The sequence below is a fragment of the Mauremys reevesii genome, linkage group 27, assembly GCF_016161935.1.
Source record: "Mauremys reevesii isolate NIE-2019 linkage group 27, ASM1616193v1, whole genome shotgun sequence".
NCBI lineage: Eukaryota > Metazoa > Chordata > Testudines > Geoemydidae > Mauremys > Mauremys reevesii.
Genome location: NC_052649.1, coordinates 6,481,146 through 6,495,270, shown reverse-complemented (window position 1 = coordinate 6,495,270; position 14,125 = coordinate 6,481,146). Strand labels below are relative to the sequence as shown.

At 57.0% G+C, this 14,125-nt stretch overlaps 1 protein-coding gene across 1 annotated transcript in view; it reads right to left on the bottom strand.

The window, feature by feature from the left end:
- The window catches only part of PPP1R1B (protein phosphatase 1 regulatory inhibitor subunit 1B), a 35,303-nt gene that overhangs the window by 4,357 nt on the left and 16,821 nt on the right, over window positions 1-14,125 (bottom strand). The window contains exons 5-7 of the mRNA XM_039517031.1: window positions 12,529-12,604; window positions 5,229-5,405; window positions 2,129-2,212 (exon numbers count right to left, since the gene is read on the bottom strand). Coding sequence (XP_039372965.1) covers window positions 2,129-2,212; window positions 5,229-5,405; window positions 12,529-12,604 — 337 coding nt within the window. The remainder of the gene's footprint in view (window positions 1-2,128; window positions 2,213-5,228; window positions 5,406-12,528; window positions 12,605-14,125) is intronic.

The window sequence follows — 14,125 nt, the reverse complement described above, 5'->3', positions numbered from 1 at the left end:
AGGGGGTTGGGGGAGAGTGATTCTCTGATTTACACTGGTCTCAATCTGAAACGACTCCTTTACAGTCAAAGGATCAGGTCCCTAGGCCGGGAGGACCCCAGAGCTAGGACAATCATCTCTGAGAGATGGAGGATACTGGTGCCCTCTGAGTGATCCCCCCACCAGGGGAAGTGGGTTGTGGCACTGCTGTTGGTTTCACACAGCATGAGACCACCCCCTAGGTGAGTTACGCCCTCGGCGTTCAGCTTTCCTGAAAACTAGAGGTGTTGCCTGCACTTTGAATGGGGAGAGATCAGACTTTGTCGGGTTAACGTGCTTCCCTGCAGTGGGAAGAACCCAACTCCAAGGGGAACTAGCTAGTTTGGGAGAGCCAGGAAGCTGAGAGGGGCGAACCTCCCAAGCAATGGGTTACGCCAGCCCCTCCACACCCACAGCTTTGGGGGCTGAGAGGGAAGGGAAAATGGGACCCAAAGGGAACGGCCTCCAGTTGGAGAATCACAAAGCAAACTCCTGCTGAAGGAGGTTTTGCAAACCTAGGGTGTCGTCGCTGCAGAGTTAACTCTGGCGTTGTCTCCGAGCCCTCTCCTGTTGCCCAAGTGGGTCTATCTTCACTGCAGCTAACCCAGGCGCTTATCCAATTTTAGCTCAAACCTCTGCCCACCAACCGACCCTCTCGGCCTTGGGTTTGGAAATGCTTTAAGCCCAGGCTAGCTGACCAGGATGGGGCTGGGTTAGCCCCTGGGCTCTAGTTTAACACTGGCCAAACCATTTGAGTGCTTATTGTCCTCCAGGGCTTTCCCACGATTCCCCCCATGCGCCCAGGACAGACCGATTCTCTCCACAGCTGACTGGCAAAGAATCCTAGAGCAGCCCAGCTCCCTGCACGCAAAGAACCAAGGGATCTTCCCCCGTGAGAAGTCCTAGCAACACACACAGGAGTGAGGGCCTGTTAACTGGGGCCTGCCTGCTGCTCACCCCAGGGCTAGATCATTAACTCTGCAGTGCAGCCACGCCCCAAGGGCACAGCTGGGTTTTGTCCCTTGCTGCTGCCACGGGAAACTGAAGTAGTAGCAGAAAGGGAAACTGATGGGCTTAGTTTCCTTATGTGTGTGTAACTGTGACTGCTGGAGTCCGGGCGGGCTGCTCCCTGGCCACGTGTGCCCTGAGCCAGCACACTCCAGAAATGGCAACGAAAGTTAAAATGGCACCAGCCACAAAGACTAAACTGAAGGTTGAGGGTTTGGGGTTTTGATGCTTTCAATTCTAATCCTCAAAGGGGTTTGTCGTGACCCAGAGAAGGAAACATCGGGCCAGATGCTGATCTCAGTTAAACCAGCATAAATCTGGAGAAATTCCATTGACTTCACTGGAGTTACTCCAGATTTACATGGGTGCAAATGAGATCAGAATCTGATTTTGTTACCATACACAGGGGCCAGCGTCTGTTGTGAATTACCCCAGAGTAAATCCAGAGCGGCTCCATTCATGTCTCTCTGGTTTTGCCTCAGAGGAACTGACAGCAGATTCTGGACCCCAATTTTTTCTTGGCAACCTCCCTTTCAAAACAGAACGGCGCCAACCAAATCAATGATCTGTTGTGGCAGGAAAGAGAGGACTCTGGGGCAGTGAATGCAAAGGGGGTTCCTTCATTACGCCTGCTGGATGCAGACAGACACCACGGTTCTCTCTGCCTCCAAGACTTGCTCAACACCCTGCGTTCTGCCATGTCAACCTTTCTACGCTCCACCTGCCCCTCCTCCCCCGCACACCTGCCTTGCCGCCCCCTCCAGAACCTCTGGCTGTTGTGTTTGCAAGAAGCCTGGACACCAGTGCAGGCGTGAAACCCCAGGCCCGGCTCCCCAACGTGAGAGATGCCGCCCGCCGCGATGACATGTGCCTCCTGTCCCGATAAAATTTCTCTCTGCTGTAATCACCAGCTTCCCGGCGCCTCTGGAGCTTAGCAGCAGGGCGGGGAGTGTGCGTGCAAACTCGGGAAGGGGTGCGAGCCTGTGAAAAGCAGCGTCAGCTGTTTCCCCAGATTTGGCTGGAACCGTTTTCTTTCTTTCCGTGGTACTTCTTGTACAATCCCTCTTCCCTGGCCTCGCACAAGAGGGAGCCATTCCCTTACCGGAGTGCTGCTTTGGCAGAGCTGGCTTGGGACGGGCTGCTGCTGCCTCAGGTGCCAGAGGCAGCTCCTTCATCGCCTGGGCTCCTGGAATGAATACAGGAGCAAGATAAGCCATCTGGGGAGCGACCAACGAAGGTCAGGGCGGCTGGCGTGCCGTCTGCGGAGCACAAATCCTGTCCCTCCCCCACTCCGCCGTCACCGGCAATTTCAGCCCAGTTCAGCCACTCTCTGTTACCCTAATGCCCCATCGCTCTTGCTACCCTCTGATGGACGTTTGGTGGGGTGAGCTTGGCAAGTCTTGGCCCAGTTGCAAATAAGACAGGAAAAATCTCCCCCTGCTGCAGGTGCCTCTGCTAATCTCCCTTTGTCTTCGGCCGCAGCAGACAGCCAAGGACTGAATGGGGCCTGGAGATTGGCTGCCCCTCTCAGCCCTACAACGCTGACACCAGGTCAGGATACAGCCCCACTGGGCCAGATTCCTCATGCCGCCATGGCGGTCTAGTAGATGGGCCTGGGGGTTTGGATTCAGGAGACCTGTGCTCTAGTCTGAGTTCTGGCAGGGGCCTCAGGGCAATTCTGTGCCTCAGTTTCCCCTCCCATCCTTTACCTCCTCTATTTAGACAGTAAGTAACTGGGGGGGGGGCAGAGGCTGCTTCTTGCTATAGGTCCGTACAATTCCCTGCACCATGGGCCCTTGATTGCTGCCGAGGCCTCTAGATACCTCTGTAATAGATCTAAATCACAGAACGCAGGGAGAACCCTCTGCAGCTGCTACCCTTCCTTCCTTCAGATGCCTCCGCTGCTACCATGTGGCCTATCAGAAACCAGCCAATTGGCGACGGCTGGAGGGGCAAACTGGGACAGCTGGTGCTCTGGCTATTGCTAATTGCAAAGGTATCGATGTCTATCAGATTGTATCTGTCTGATTATATCCTTTCCTCCCCCAGCCACCCCCTCAACTTCAGACCCGACTTGTCTCCTTAGACTGTAAGTTTGCTGGGAGATGGGACAAGTGCCAAGTTTTCCCAAGTGTTGGTGCAGGGCCTTGCCTCATGGGTCCCCGATCCTGACCGGGGCTTTTAACCGCTACTGGGACACAAATCGGAAATGGACACTCAGGTGCTTGGGGGAGGGGCACATGACAGATTCCCAATAGATTTCACTACCATTGTGTTGGCAGCGCTCGGTGTGTGTGGGCAGCCCCGGATTGGAAGGGGAGGGGGCTGCGGGGCAGGACTGAGGGGCACGGACAGAGCTGTGGAGGGGGGGAGCCCCAGGCTGGGATCGCAGAGGGGGATGTGCGTCTGAATGGAGCAGCATCGATGGAGCGGTGGGGTGAGAGCCCAGGACGATAAAAGAAACAAAGAACTTAACTCTAACCCCAACCAGCCTTTCCCAGAACGGGGGGGAGCTGAGATGCCGAAGTGCCAAGTTAAACGTCCCTGATTCCCACCCCCCTGAATTTAACTGGGGCGGGGGGAATCTCGCCATCCCCCAACAGGGCAGGGAAAGCAGGTGGGTGGGTTGGAGTGGGTGTGTGTCTCTGACTGAATGCCAAGGCACCAGGCTCACCGCTCCTTCGTGCCAAGCAACAGGGATGGTTTCCTAGGTGACTGACGGCTCATTGTACCAGGGAGGGCGCGTCTGCGTGGCGGCGGTGGGGAATATTTACAGGTTTCTCCCTAGCAGCAAAGGCGCTAAACGAAGGGATATTTTAGTATGCGCAGCGGGTCCCTGGTGAGTGGGATCCGAGGGGGAGGGGGGGAATAGTGAGGCCTTTAAATAGAATCTTGCTACGCTGGCAGCCTCCCACCTGCTTCCAAACTCCTTGACCGCCAGACTCGGATCCAGGGAAAACTGCCCTGGACTAAAGCAAATGAGCAGGAATTTCCTTCCCAACGGCTCTCCTGTCCCCCACATCACTTCCTTCCAGGGCTCAGAGCGGTCAGAATCCCCACCCCCTGCTTCCCATAAATGGCCAAGCAAGCCCCATCTGCCCTCTGCGCTCCACCCCAGGGCCTTTGACCAGCCTATTCTGGGCTCTGATCGGGTAGCATCCCTGAGCGACTTTGCACTGGTGTCCCTGCTGGAGTCTGGTGGTGCTCGTCCCCGGATATCTGAGCATCCAGGGAACCTAAGCAGCTGAGCCCTGCACAGGGATCCATTGCCCCAGGGCACCAGGCTTGGAAACCTCCTTCTTTCAAAGAGGAATCTCAGCAGAGCAAGGCCAGCAAAATGCCCTGGGAACTGCTGAGCCACCCTTTGAGCTGGAGAACAGATACGAACTCTCCGCCAACACTGGCAGCCAGGAGCGGGACGAGTCATCCCGCAGCTCCCGCTGAGCCTAAACCGATGGCTCGTCCCGCTCTCCGGTTCAGGGACGGCTCCTCAGGCTTCGCGAGGCACCCCAGGGATGGACTCAGCACAGGGAGGAAAGCAGCAATTCCCATCGCCGTGATACCGAATGGGACAACCCTGCTAGCCAGAGAGCTGTGATGTGTGCTGGCGTCTAGCACTGTCCCCACATGGAGAAACTGAGGCCCAGAGCAGGTCCCCAAGGTCAGCCGGAAAGCACCTCTCCTGAGTCCCAGCCTGGCAGTGAAGGGAGAGCTGCAGCAGCCGCCAGCCATTGGCTACGTTTCTTGGCTGCATGATTTGCAAAGGACCATTCTCCCGGGGCTGTTGGAAACATAGCGCCAACCTTACGGGATCCAGGACTAGACGCCCGTCTGCCTGGCTCCCAGACCCGTCCTTGTAGGACAGGATCACGCTGCATCGCACGGCCCTGGGCTCCCCTCCTGAGGGAAGATCTAACGACCTGAGCTTCCCCTCTGGTTTTCCATTACCCCTCTTCCCAGGCAATGGCACCGCTGTGTTACATGGCTGTACGGCAAGTTGCAGTACCAACTGCTGCCACTGGGATGCAGGCCAACTAGCTGCCCCTAAGCGGGAATTTTGGGCGCTGCAGGATGTGCAGACCCAGAGCAGGGAACCTGGTGGGGCCGAGTTCAGGGGCACCTGCCTGCACCTGCAGCCCTACACCACTTGCTCCTGCCCCCTGCCTCCCCGCAAGTGGCTATTTATCCTGCACGTCTCTTACCAGGAGCGCCGCTGCTCTCGAGTTCACACGGGCCGGGGATCTCGGAGTCGATGTCGTCTGGGTCACAGGGCTTGTCGTCCTCGGCCTCCCCTTCGGAGCTGTCCTCCTGCTCGGCAGCCTCCTCGTCCTCCAGGCCGCTGCCGGCCTCCAGGTGCGACTGCACAATGCGCTGCATGGCTGGAATGCACAAGGGGGGGGGGGGGGAAAGAGCCATGTCGTGCCAGTGGGAGCCGGGTCCAGCCAGTGCAGGTTCCAGGCGACCCAGCCTCTGTGGTCTCCGGCACCAAGTGGTGGAGTGCGGCGGGATCCGAGAGACGGGAGCCACACCCCACTAGCCATCTCTCTGGGTGTATTATACTGTAGGATGGCAAAGCACTTCACAACCCCCAGATCACATTCACAGCCTCCCTCACAGCAGGTCAGTGCTATCCCTGCTGCACAGATGGGGGGAAACTGAGGCACTGAGCAAGGAAGTCACTTACCTGAGATCAAACCCAGTCAGTGGCTAGAGCTGGAACAGAACCCAGGAGTCCTGGCTCCCAGGCCTGTCTTCTAACTATGTCACCTTTCTCTCGAAACTCCACACAGACCAGATTCTTCTTTCACTCGCATCAGTTTTATTCCCAAGTTTACACACTGATTTCAGAGGAGTTAAACCTGATTTCAGTTGCTGAGAGAATGTTATCAAGTCTGAGCTCTATCAAGGACATTACCAATGTATTCTTCACACCACTGGTGTTACGGTAACACCACCTGTGAACCTAAAGTTTGTTTCCTGACCAGTTTTTCCCCTCCATCCCATGTGCATGCCAGCCTGTTTGTTACAGGGTTGCTTGTAAGTGCTGTGACACGTGAACACTGTTTGGCTATTGTGGGTGGCTAGTAATCGCAGGCCCACGGGCACGGGTTTGTCATTGCAGGGCAGTTCCCCAGGTGGTGGGCTCGGCAGGTGCTGACAGCGCCTTCACAGAAGCATCAGTGCCTGAGCTCTGATCCCCCTGCGCTCTGGGCGTGTTTGCGGAGCTGCTTTCTGGATGCCCTTGGTTCTCCCCGGACTAGCGGACCCAGCGGAGGAGGCAATCTCCTCCTGGGAGCAGCGAAGCCTGGTTGCAGGGTAGAGACCCACCAGGCCTGCACAAATCAGCCCTCTGCTGAACCAATCTGCATATGTGCCTGGAAACCCAGCCCTGGCAAACCTCTGGGTACGCCGGCTCAGTGCAGTACACAGGGCAGCCCTACGACAGCAAATGTCAGTGCCTGCATACGCTCGCCCCCCCGCCCCAGACTGTGTGTGTGTGTGTGCGCGCGTGTGCTCCGGACAGACGCGTCTAGCCTGCTAACGGACCGGCCAGCAGATTGGAGACACGCAGCTTCAGAGTAACAACTCAATGCTGCAGCTTCCCACGACCCAGCCTGCCTGGGGATCATATGAAAGCTCAGAGGTCAGCTGTCCACACCCAGTCTCAGAGCCGGGGTCAGCTGATCTGGGCTTGCGGGGCTCTCAAATTGCAGTGGAGATGTTTGGGCTCTGTCTGGAGCCTGGGCGATGAGACCCCCCACTGTAGACATACCCCTAGCGCCCCTCTTTGAAGGGCTCCACAGGATCTCATGAAGCATCAAACGAGCCAGAGCGGAAAACCTGGCCAGGAAGTGAAGTGGGGAAGCACCCAGGATTTAATACGGCGCCAGCTCCCACCGGGATGATTGGCCCATCAGCAGATCACGCTGCCGCTCACAGCCCGGTGGGCAAGAGGAATTAGCTTCACGGCCAGTGAAACAGACAAAGCACACGGGGCAAAACCCTCCCTCCCTCAAATGAATCCGGCGCTGCCTCAGCGCTTTGAGCACTGGACATGCTGACCGGGTCCGGGTCTTCATCCGCCTCCTCCCCTTCACCACCACGGGACGAAGTGGGGAACCTTCCTACCTGCTCGCCCTGGCTGCGGTACAGAGGCGGCTCAACAGGGTTCCAAGCAGCGTGGCAGCCTTCGTGAAACCAGCGCCAGCCACTAACTTCCCAGCCAGGGGAGTTTGCAGCTGGGTGCAGGGCCGCCCAGAGGATTCAGGGGGCCTGGGGCAAAGCAATTTTGGGGGCCTCTTCCATAAAAAAAAGTTGCAATACTATAGAATACTTCTTGTGGGGGCCCCTGCGGGGCCTGGGGCAAATTGCCCCACTTGCCCCCCCTCTGGGTGACCCTAGGCTATAGAGCTCATACTGCCCCAGGGGAACACGCTACGTAATGTTCACACTGCAGCTGGGAACCAGCCTCCCGGCCCAGGCAGACAGACTCGCGCTAGCGCGGTGCATGGATCTTCCGGCTCAGGCAGGTGCTCGAGCTTTCAAGCACCCCCGGCCCCCTCGGCTTGAGAACCCCCCGACTGCTAGCACGAGTCTGCTTACATGAGCTGGGCGATCCGCTCCCAGCTGCAGCGTAGACAAAGCCTCTGCGGCCTGCTCCTCCACACCCCCTCCCTAGAGACCCTGGTGCTTTATCAGTGACCTTGAGACGGTGCGAACAGCACGGAATTGCCACCCCGTCCGAGCCAGCACCTGCCCTCCCAGGCCGGAGATCACCCCCGACCTGAAAACCCGGCCGTGGCGTCACAGTGGGGGGGCGAGTCCTTACTTAGACGCCTCAATGCGAGCTGAGCTCAGCTGACAATTGGGGCTGCTGAGAACCAGGGCCTCCGAGGTGGAAAAAAATTTCCGGGCCCCCCAGCAAGGGCAGGCTGGCTAAACAGGGCCGGGGAAGCCGGGCCCTGGGCCCCCTTCCAGACCGCCGGGCCCCGGTAATTTGTACAGGCTTTCCCCCCTCTCGTCGGGCCTGCTGAGAACCCTGTCAACAGTGGACGCTTGTCTCTGTCTCGCGGATCGGTTTTATTTCCCCAAACAAGGCGGGTCCCATCCCTGGCTGAGATCTACATCCCTGCCCAGGCTGAAGAACGAGGAAACAGTTGCTTTGTGGGAGCTAAGGGGCTGGGGACAGGGCTGGAAAGAGGTGGTTACGGGCACTCAGCAGCCGTCTGAAATGCAAGTGCTATCGCAGCTGTGAGCCGAGGGGAAATAGGGGTTTGGGGATAAAGGGGGGACAGGGAGGCAGGATTCCTGGGGTCTCTTCCTGGCTGTGGATTACAGCAGGAGGCAAGGGAGTCAGGTTTCTTGGTTTGTAGCTGCAGGAGGAAGTGGGGTACGTTGGATAAAGCAGGGGCCTCCCGGCAGTCAGGACGGCTGAGTTCTGTTCGTGGTGGGGAGAGGGAATACAGTCTAGTGGCTGGATCACAGGGTTGGGGGCCCCAACTGGCTTCTATTCCTGGCTCTGAGAGGGAGTATGGTCCAGTGGTTAGAGCAGGGGCCTGGATTCTATCCTGGGCTGGTCAGTGTAGGTGTCTCAACCCCCTTGATCCTAGGAACTGAGGCAGCGGGAACCGGGAGGCCAAATCCCAGCTGGGCCTGGGCAGGTGCGACCTGAAGCCACTGTCCCTTTAACACGCCAGTTAGCTTGTTCCACCAGTAAAGCAGGACTGAGGGCAGGGGGAATGGCGGGCGGGGTCCTGCTGACTCCCCCCTGGATTAGAGGAGAGGGAGGCTGTGCCAGAGCACCCCCCCTGCCCCCGGGGCCACACTTCAGCCTCCACTGGCTCTGAGGCAGCTAACGCTGCACCCAGCCCAGCTGCCTGAGCTGCTGCCAATGCACTGAAGGGGAGTGCGGGCGGTTGGGAGAGGAGCCAGAGAACTTAGTGATAAGCTCAGGGGGAGAGATAGAGTGATGGCAAAGCGGGGGGTGGGGGAGCACCCTCCTCCAGCCTTGAAGGCAGCACAAAGGAGCCTGCTGGGCCTCCCCCTCCTGCCGGCCTTGAAACCAGCCAGTGCCTGCATGGGAGCCAAGAGGCAGGAGCCAAGCCAGAGCGGCCGGCTCGGCGGCCGGAGGGCCAGCGATCGGCATGGCCGACGCTCGGGGCTCCCCAACACTGGCTGGGATGCCCCGAGGCCAGGCTGGAACAGACCATCCCAGCCCCTGCTGTACTAAAGGCTGGGCAATATTGACCCTCTCTTCATTCCACTGACCCTTGGGCCCTGATTCACCCCAGCGCTGGCACGGGGACCGAAGGGAGAGAGGGATGCGCCTCTCTAGGCCTGGGGCCTGCTCTGGCCCTGGACAGAGTTAGAGGGGCCTTGAGCCCCCATGGCCAACAGGCATCGGAGCCACCCAGGGGAGCGGGGCATGGGAACACCCTGGCCATACCCCCTCCTGCCCCTGTCCACCCTGTCCTGCTCCCAGCACTGGCCGTGGAAAGGGGACGATTCATGGGGCACGGGGCTTCCAGATCACAGGGGCCATAGGAAGCTGAAGAACTGGCCCTTGGGTGGGTCATTTTAAAGGCACAAGGCTGTAAAACTTCCCGGGGGAGGGGGGGTTAACAATTCCCTGGGCTCGGCACGGGGGTAACTGGGTGAAATTTACAAGGGGCCAGACTACAGGAGCCCATTGTCCCTTCTGGCCTTAAACTCTGATGAATCCTGTGACTCCTTGGGTCCATCTGCACAGCAGGAAAAGACCCATGGCAGGGCCACAGCTGGCCCGGGTCAGCTGACACAGGCCTGGGCTGCAGGGCAGTAAAACTGCTGCACGGGGCGGCTCCCAGAGCCTGGGCTTCAGCCCAAGCCTGCATGTCCCCCTGGCTATTTTCAGGCCTGCAGCCCGAACCCTGTGAGTCAGCTGACCGGGGCTCAGACTGCAGTGTAGACGTGCCCCGTGACGCACACAGCATTTACGTCCCAGAGAAATCTTGGGTGTGAGAGACTTGGTCCTGGCCTTGATGGATTTCACCATGTGGAGCTGAAACAAAGCCAGATTCGGGGCTGGATCCTCCACTGGTGTGAAGGGGCACCCCTGCGCCAGAGGCACCCCTGGTTCACATCAGCTGAGGGTCTGAGCCCAAGGCGCTTTGGGGTTTTTCCAAGCTGTGTGGCCTTTGCTGGCCCAGGATCATCCAGGCTGGGCCCTTCTCTAGCCCTGCTCCCTCTGGGATGCCCGTTTTGTGAGCGATATCGACCCAGGGCATGATTTCCCCCTTGCTTCCCGCAAATTACACACCCCTCTATAGCCCCATAGGCCTCAGCTCCAGCAGGTAACGCAGCCCCCCAGCACCATCTGGGTCCTTCCCTCTCTCGCTGCCATGCGGGAGGCAACGTGCCGGAACAAAGCAGGGGGCTGGGAGGGAACACGGGGGAGGAAGAGCAGAGCCCGAGTCCTGGCAGATTTCACAGAACCCGAGATGTGACAGAGACAGGTGAGAACAATAGATGCGTGCGGATTATGTGGGAGCATGCGGCTGATGGGAAATTGCTATGTACGGTACAGAGCGTGTGTGCACGTATGTGCGAGCTTGACGCAGTGTGTGTGCGTGCGTGCGAGAGAGAGACAGTGTGTGTGCGTATGAGTGTGCAGGAGCGAAACTGGGTGATTGTGTATGTGTGGGAGAGGGAGAAGCAGCCGAGCAAGAAACGTGTTGCCTAAATCCACTCCTCATCCCCACTATTCACCATTCATGGCCCCGCTCCAGGCCTCGGTTTCCCCGTCTGTAACGTGGGAGTGGGGGTGAGCCTGAACTCCAGGCTGTCTGCCCTGCGCACTGAGATCCCCAGGGCGGCAGTCAGAAGGGGTGAGCTAGGCGCAGCGAGGACCCTCTCTCTGGATCTCACCCCCTGTTGAGGTGGCCCCATCGCCACGCACCCTGCAACGAGATCCCTGTGGGGCAGTAAACTCTTAAATACCTGGCAGCGTCTGCAGCACAGACAGATTGTCGAACGCACACACGGCGTCAAATTAGGGCTTTAAATAGATCATGTCAGTAAACACGCTGGGCCTGATTCATCTCGCTCTGACATTGGTGTAACTCCACCCGCTCCCGACATGTCGCTCCTGATTTACACTGGGAAGAGGAGAGAGGAGAACCGGGCCCTCTGATTTTCCCATTGTCGCTCGTTCAGCTCAAAAGGTGCTAATGAGAGATTTGGGTTTGGTGTGGGGTTGGTACATTACACTCTTTCACCTGGCAACATCTGACAGCTCCGACAGGGACCCTTGCTAAGAAAAACAGGGCCAAGCCTGTTAACTCCACTGAAATCAGCCAGAAGAAGTATTTGTACAGAGCTTAGCACAACGGGGCTCAATCTGGTTGGCCTCCACAAGCTCCTGTAATATAATAATGGAAGAGAACTTGGGAGGAAGCGAGAAACATTCACCTCGGCGGAGAGGGTCCTTCCCAAAACCTCATGTACCATCTAAGTCCCATTTAACGACTTCAAAATAAGCTTAAGTGGGATATCAGCAATGCACAAAATATATGCTGGCCCATTGCTCACAAAAGGCAACAAAGGTCTTTTGCTGATGAAGACAACTTGGCCATAGGCAAACCCAGAGAGAAAAGCACAGCTCTTTAACCCCCAAGATCGGACCATATAACTGTCAGAATCGCAGAGGGAACACATTCTGGGTCTCAAACTCTGTCTTTTTTTTAAACACAAAGCCTCTGTAAAGAGGGAGCCGGGACTAGTGGAGTGAACACGGGTCTGGCAGCCAGGATCTCCCTATTCTAAGCCCAGCTGAGCCACAGACTTGCTGTGTGGCCCTAGTGCAAGTCACTGCCCCTCTCTGTGCCTCAGTTTCCCTGCCCGTAGAACAGGAATGGAATTATTTCGCTTCCTTTTCTGGCTGCTGCTGGGCTTATTTGACCTCTGCAGAGCTTTTAGCATTTTTAAAGTGCTGCACAATTACCGCCACTCAGCTCTGAGGCATTTAAAATAAAACACACTGGCTATTTTTAATGGGGTATGGGGGGGGACGACTAAACAATGTGCTGGCTCCCCCGGCTCTGCAGCAGCAGTTGAAGCGCCAAAGTTATGATCCAAAGGATTTTGTGGCCTTTAAGGATTTGAACTTTTCCCTTGTAGCTTTTGGAAACCGAAACTGGCTGCAGGGAAATGTGAAACTGACTAGAAGCAGGAAGTGAAACTGACCAGGTAAGATTCACTGCCCCCAAGCTGATGGAAGACCAAGAAGGTGTCTATCAACAAGGAGGTGAGTGAATGAGGATGGAACACGCTGCTGTGCAGCGGGCAGTGAAAAGGCCACGCATCCCATGGGGATGAAGCAGAACTCGAGTGATACATAGACCTTGTGGGTGAAGTGGGACGTAGGTGATGCATAGACTTTGCACTGTCTTTCGGCACAGGGGTGAATTTCACCGCGGCTCCCAGGCTCTCTTTTTGCAAAGGATGAAATGAAAGCACCTGTACCTTTAAGAGAGGGAGGCGTGTAGACACACGGGTTGGTCCTCTTTGCTTTAAGCAGGTGGCCCTCGCCCAGCGTTCTCTGGAAGGGAGGAGAATGGATTGTCAACCGTAGCAGAGCAGAGAAAGCAAGAGTCTCCCGTGAACATGGGCCTACGAATGGAGTTGCCCACTTCAGGTTGAATGGTTTCTTGCAACATGTGTTCACTCCTTATGTTTAACAGCCTGTTCCATCTTGTATCTAGCTGGGATGCTCTGGGAGTGCCTTCCCCCGGCCTGAGGGAGAGCTCGGTGTGGCATGAAAGCTCCTTTCTCACCAACAGAAGCTGGTCCAATAAAAGATATTCCCTCCCCAAGCTCATCTCTCTCATATCCTGGGACTGATACAGCGGCAACACTGCAAAGGTATTTAACTATCCCTGACATCACTGGGAGTTTGGCACCTAAACATCTTTGAGGATCCGAGGGCCTCTCTGCACAGAACAGGGACGGTGCGGTCACTGCACTGCCAGTGTGTGTCAGACCGGAGCACAGTTCTGTTCACTCCAGGAAGCAACTGGCTCCTTACCCCACCTGGGTGGGAGAGAAGTGGGAGTGGCTTTCTGGAGAGAGAGGATCTAGAGGGTGGGCTGAGATTTCCTAGAGGAGGAGCCCTAGGAGCTGCCAGCCCTGAGGAAAAGGGGTTTGAAGTGAACTTTGCTTCACTGTCAATTCCTGAGACTCCAAGGAGTCGGGATGGTGCTCGGGGGAGGCCGGGGGAGTTTGGATTCTAACTCATGTGAGTGGACTGTGTCTGAGAGCAGGTTGTGGGATGTCCCTCCTCAGACAGGCCAGTTAGTGCCACTTGCTATTGTGGGGCTGGGCTGAGGCCATTGTCAAACACCCATCAGATGGTTACAAGTTTCATTCACCGTCAATACCGAGCTGGGGCAGGATTTGAACTGGCCACACGGAGGTGAAAGGTTCCGTATGGCACTGTCCATGGCCGCCAGCCAGGGGCTGGTTTTGTTAGTACACTGCGAGGTGGCGAAAGTATGTGGCAATGATGAGCTATGTCGCAAATCCACTGCAGTAACGAACTGTGAGTTCTCTGCATCATGGGGGGGGGGGGCTTGAACAGCAGCCAAACCCTTAACCGGTTCCTAAGCTTCAGATTCCTGGCTCCTGTTCACTTCTTCACCTCCCATTACAGCTTAGCGCTTTGCCGTGCATTAAGGAATTTCATTTCATTCGAGATCAAGGAGAAGTCATGGAAAATGTGGGCCGAGAGAATCTTTGGCTGCGAGCTCCTGGAGCCTGGGGATTGAGCTGGGCTTTGCGGCAGCTCAAGTTGTTTGGGAACTTCCAAGGTAACTTTGCACCATGCAATCTACCATGGTCATGCTGGCTTCACAAGGGCAAGGAAAAGGCCCAAGGCCATGAGCCGGGGGTGCCCTGACATTTTCTCCCTTAATCAATGCTGAATAACCGCGGTGCCTTGCAGGGCTCCTGATAGGTAGCGACCGAAAGCAGCAGCTGTACGCGACCAGCGCAAGCTTCCCCTGCCAATGCCCCTCCATCCTGACCGACGGTCCCCCACTAGTCCAATGCACAGCTCTGCCAA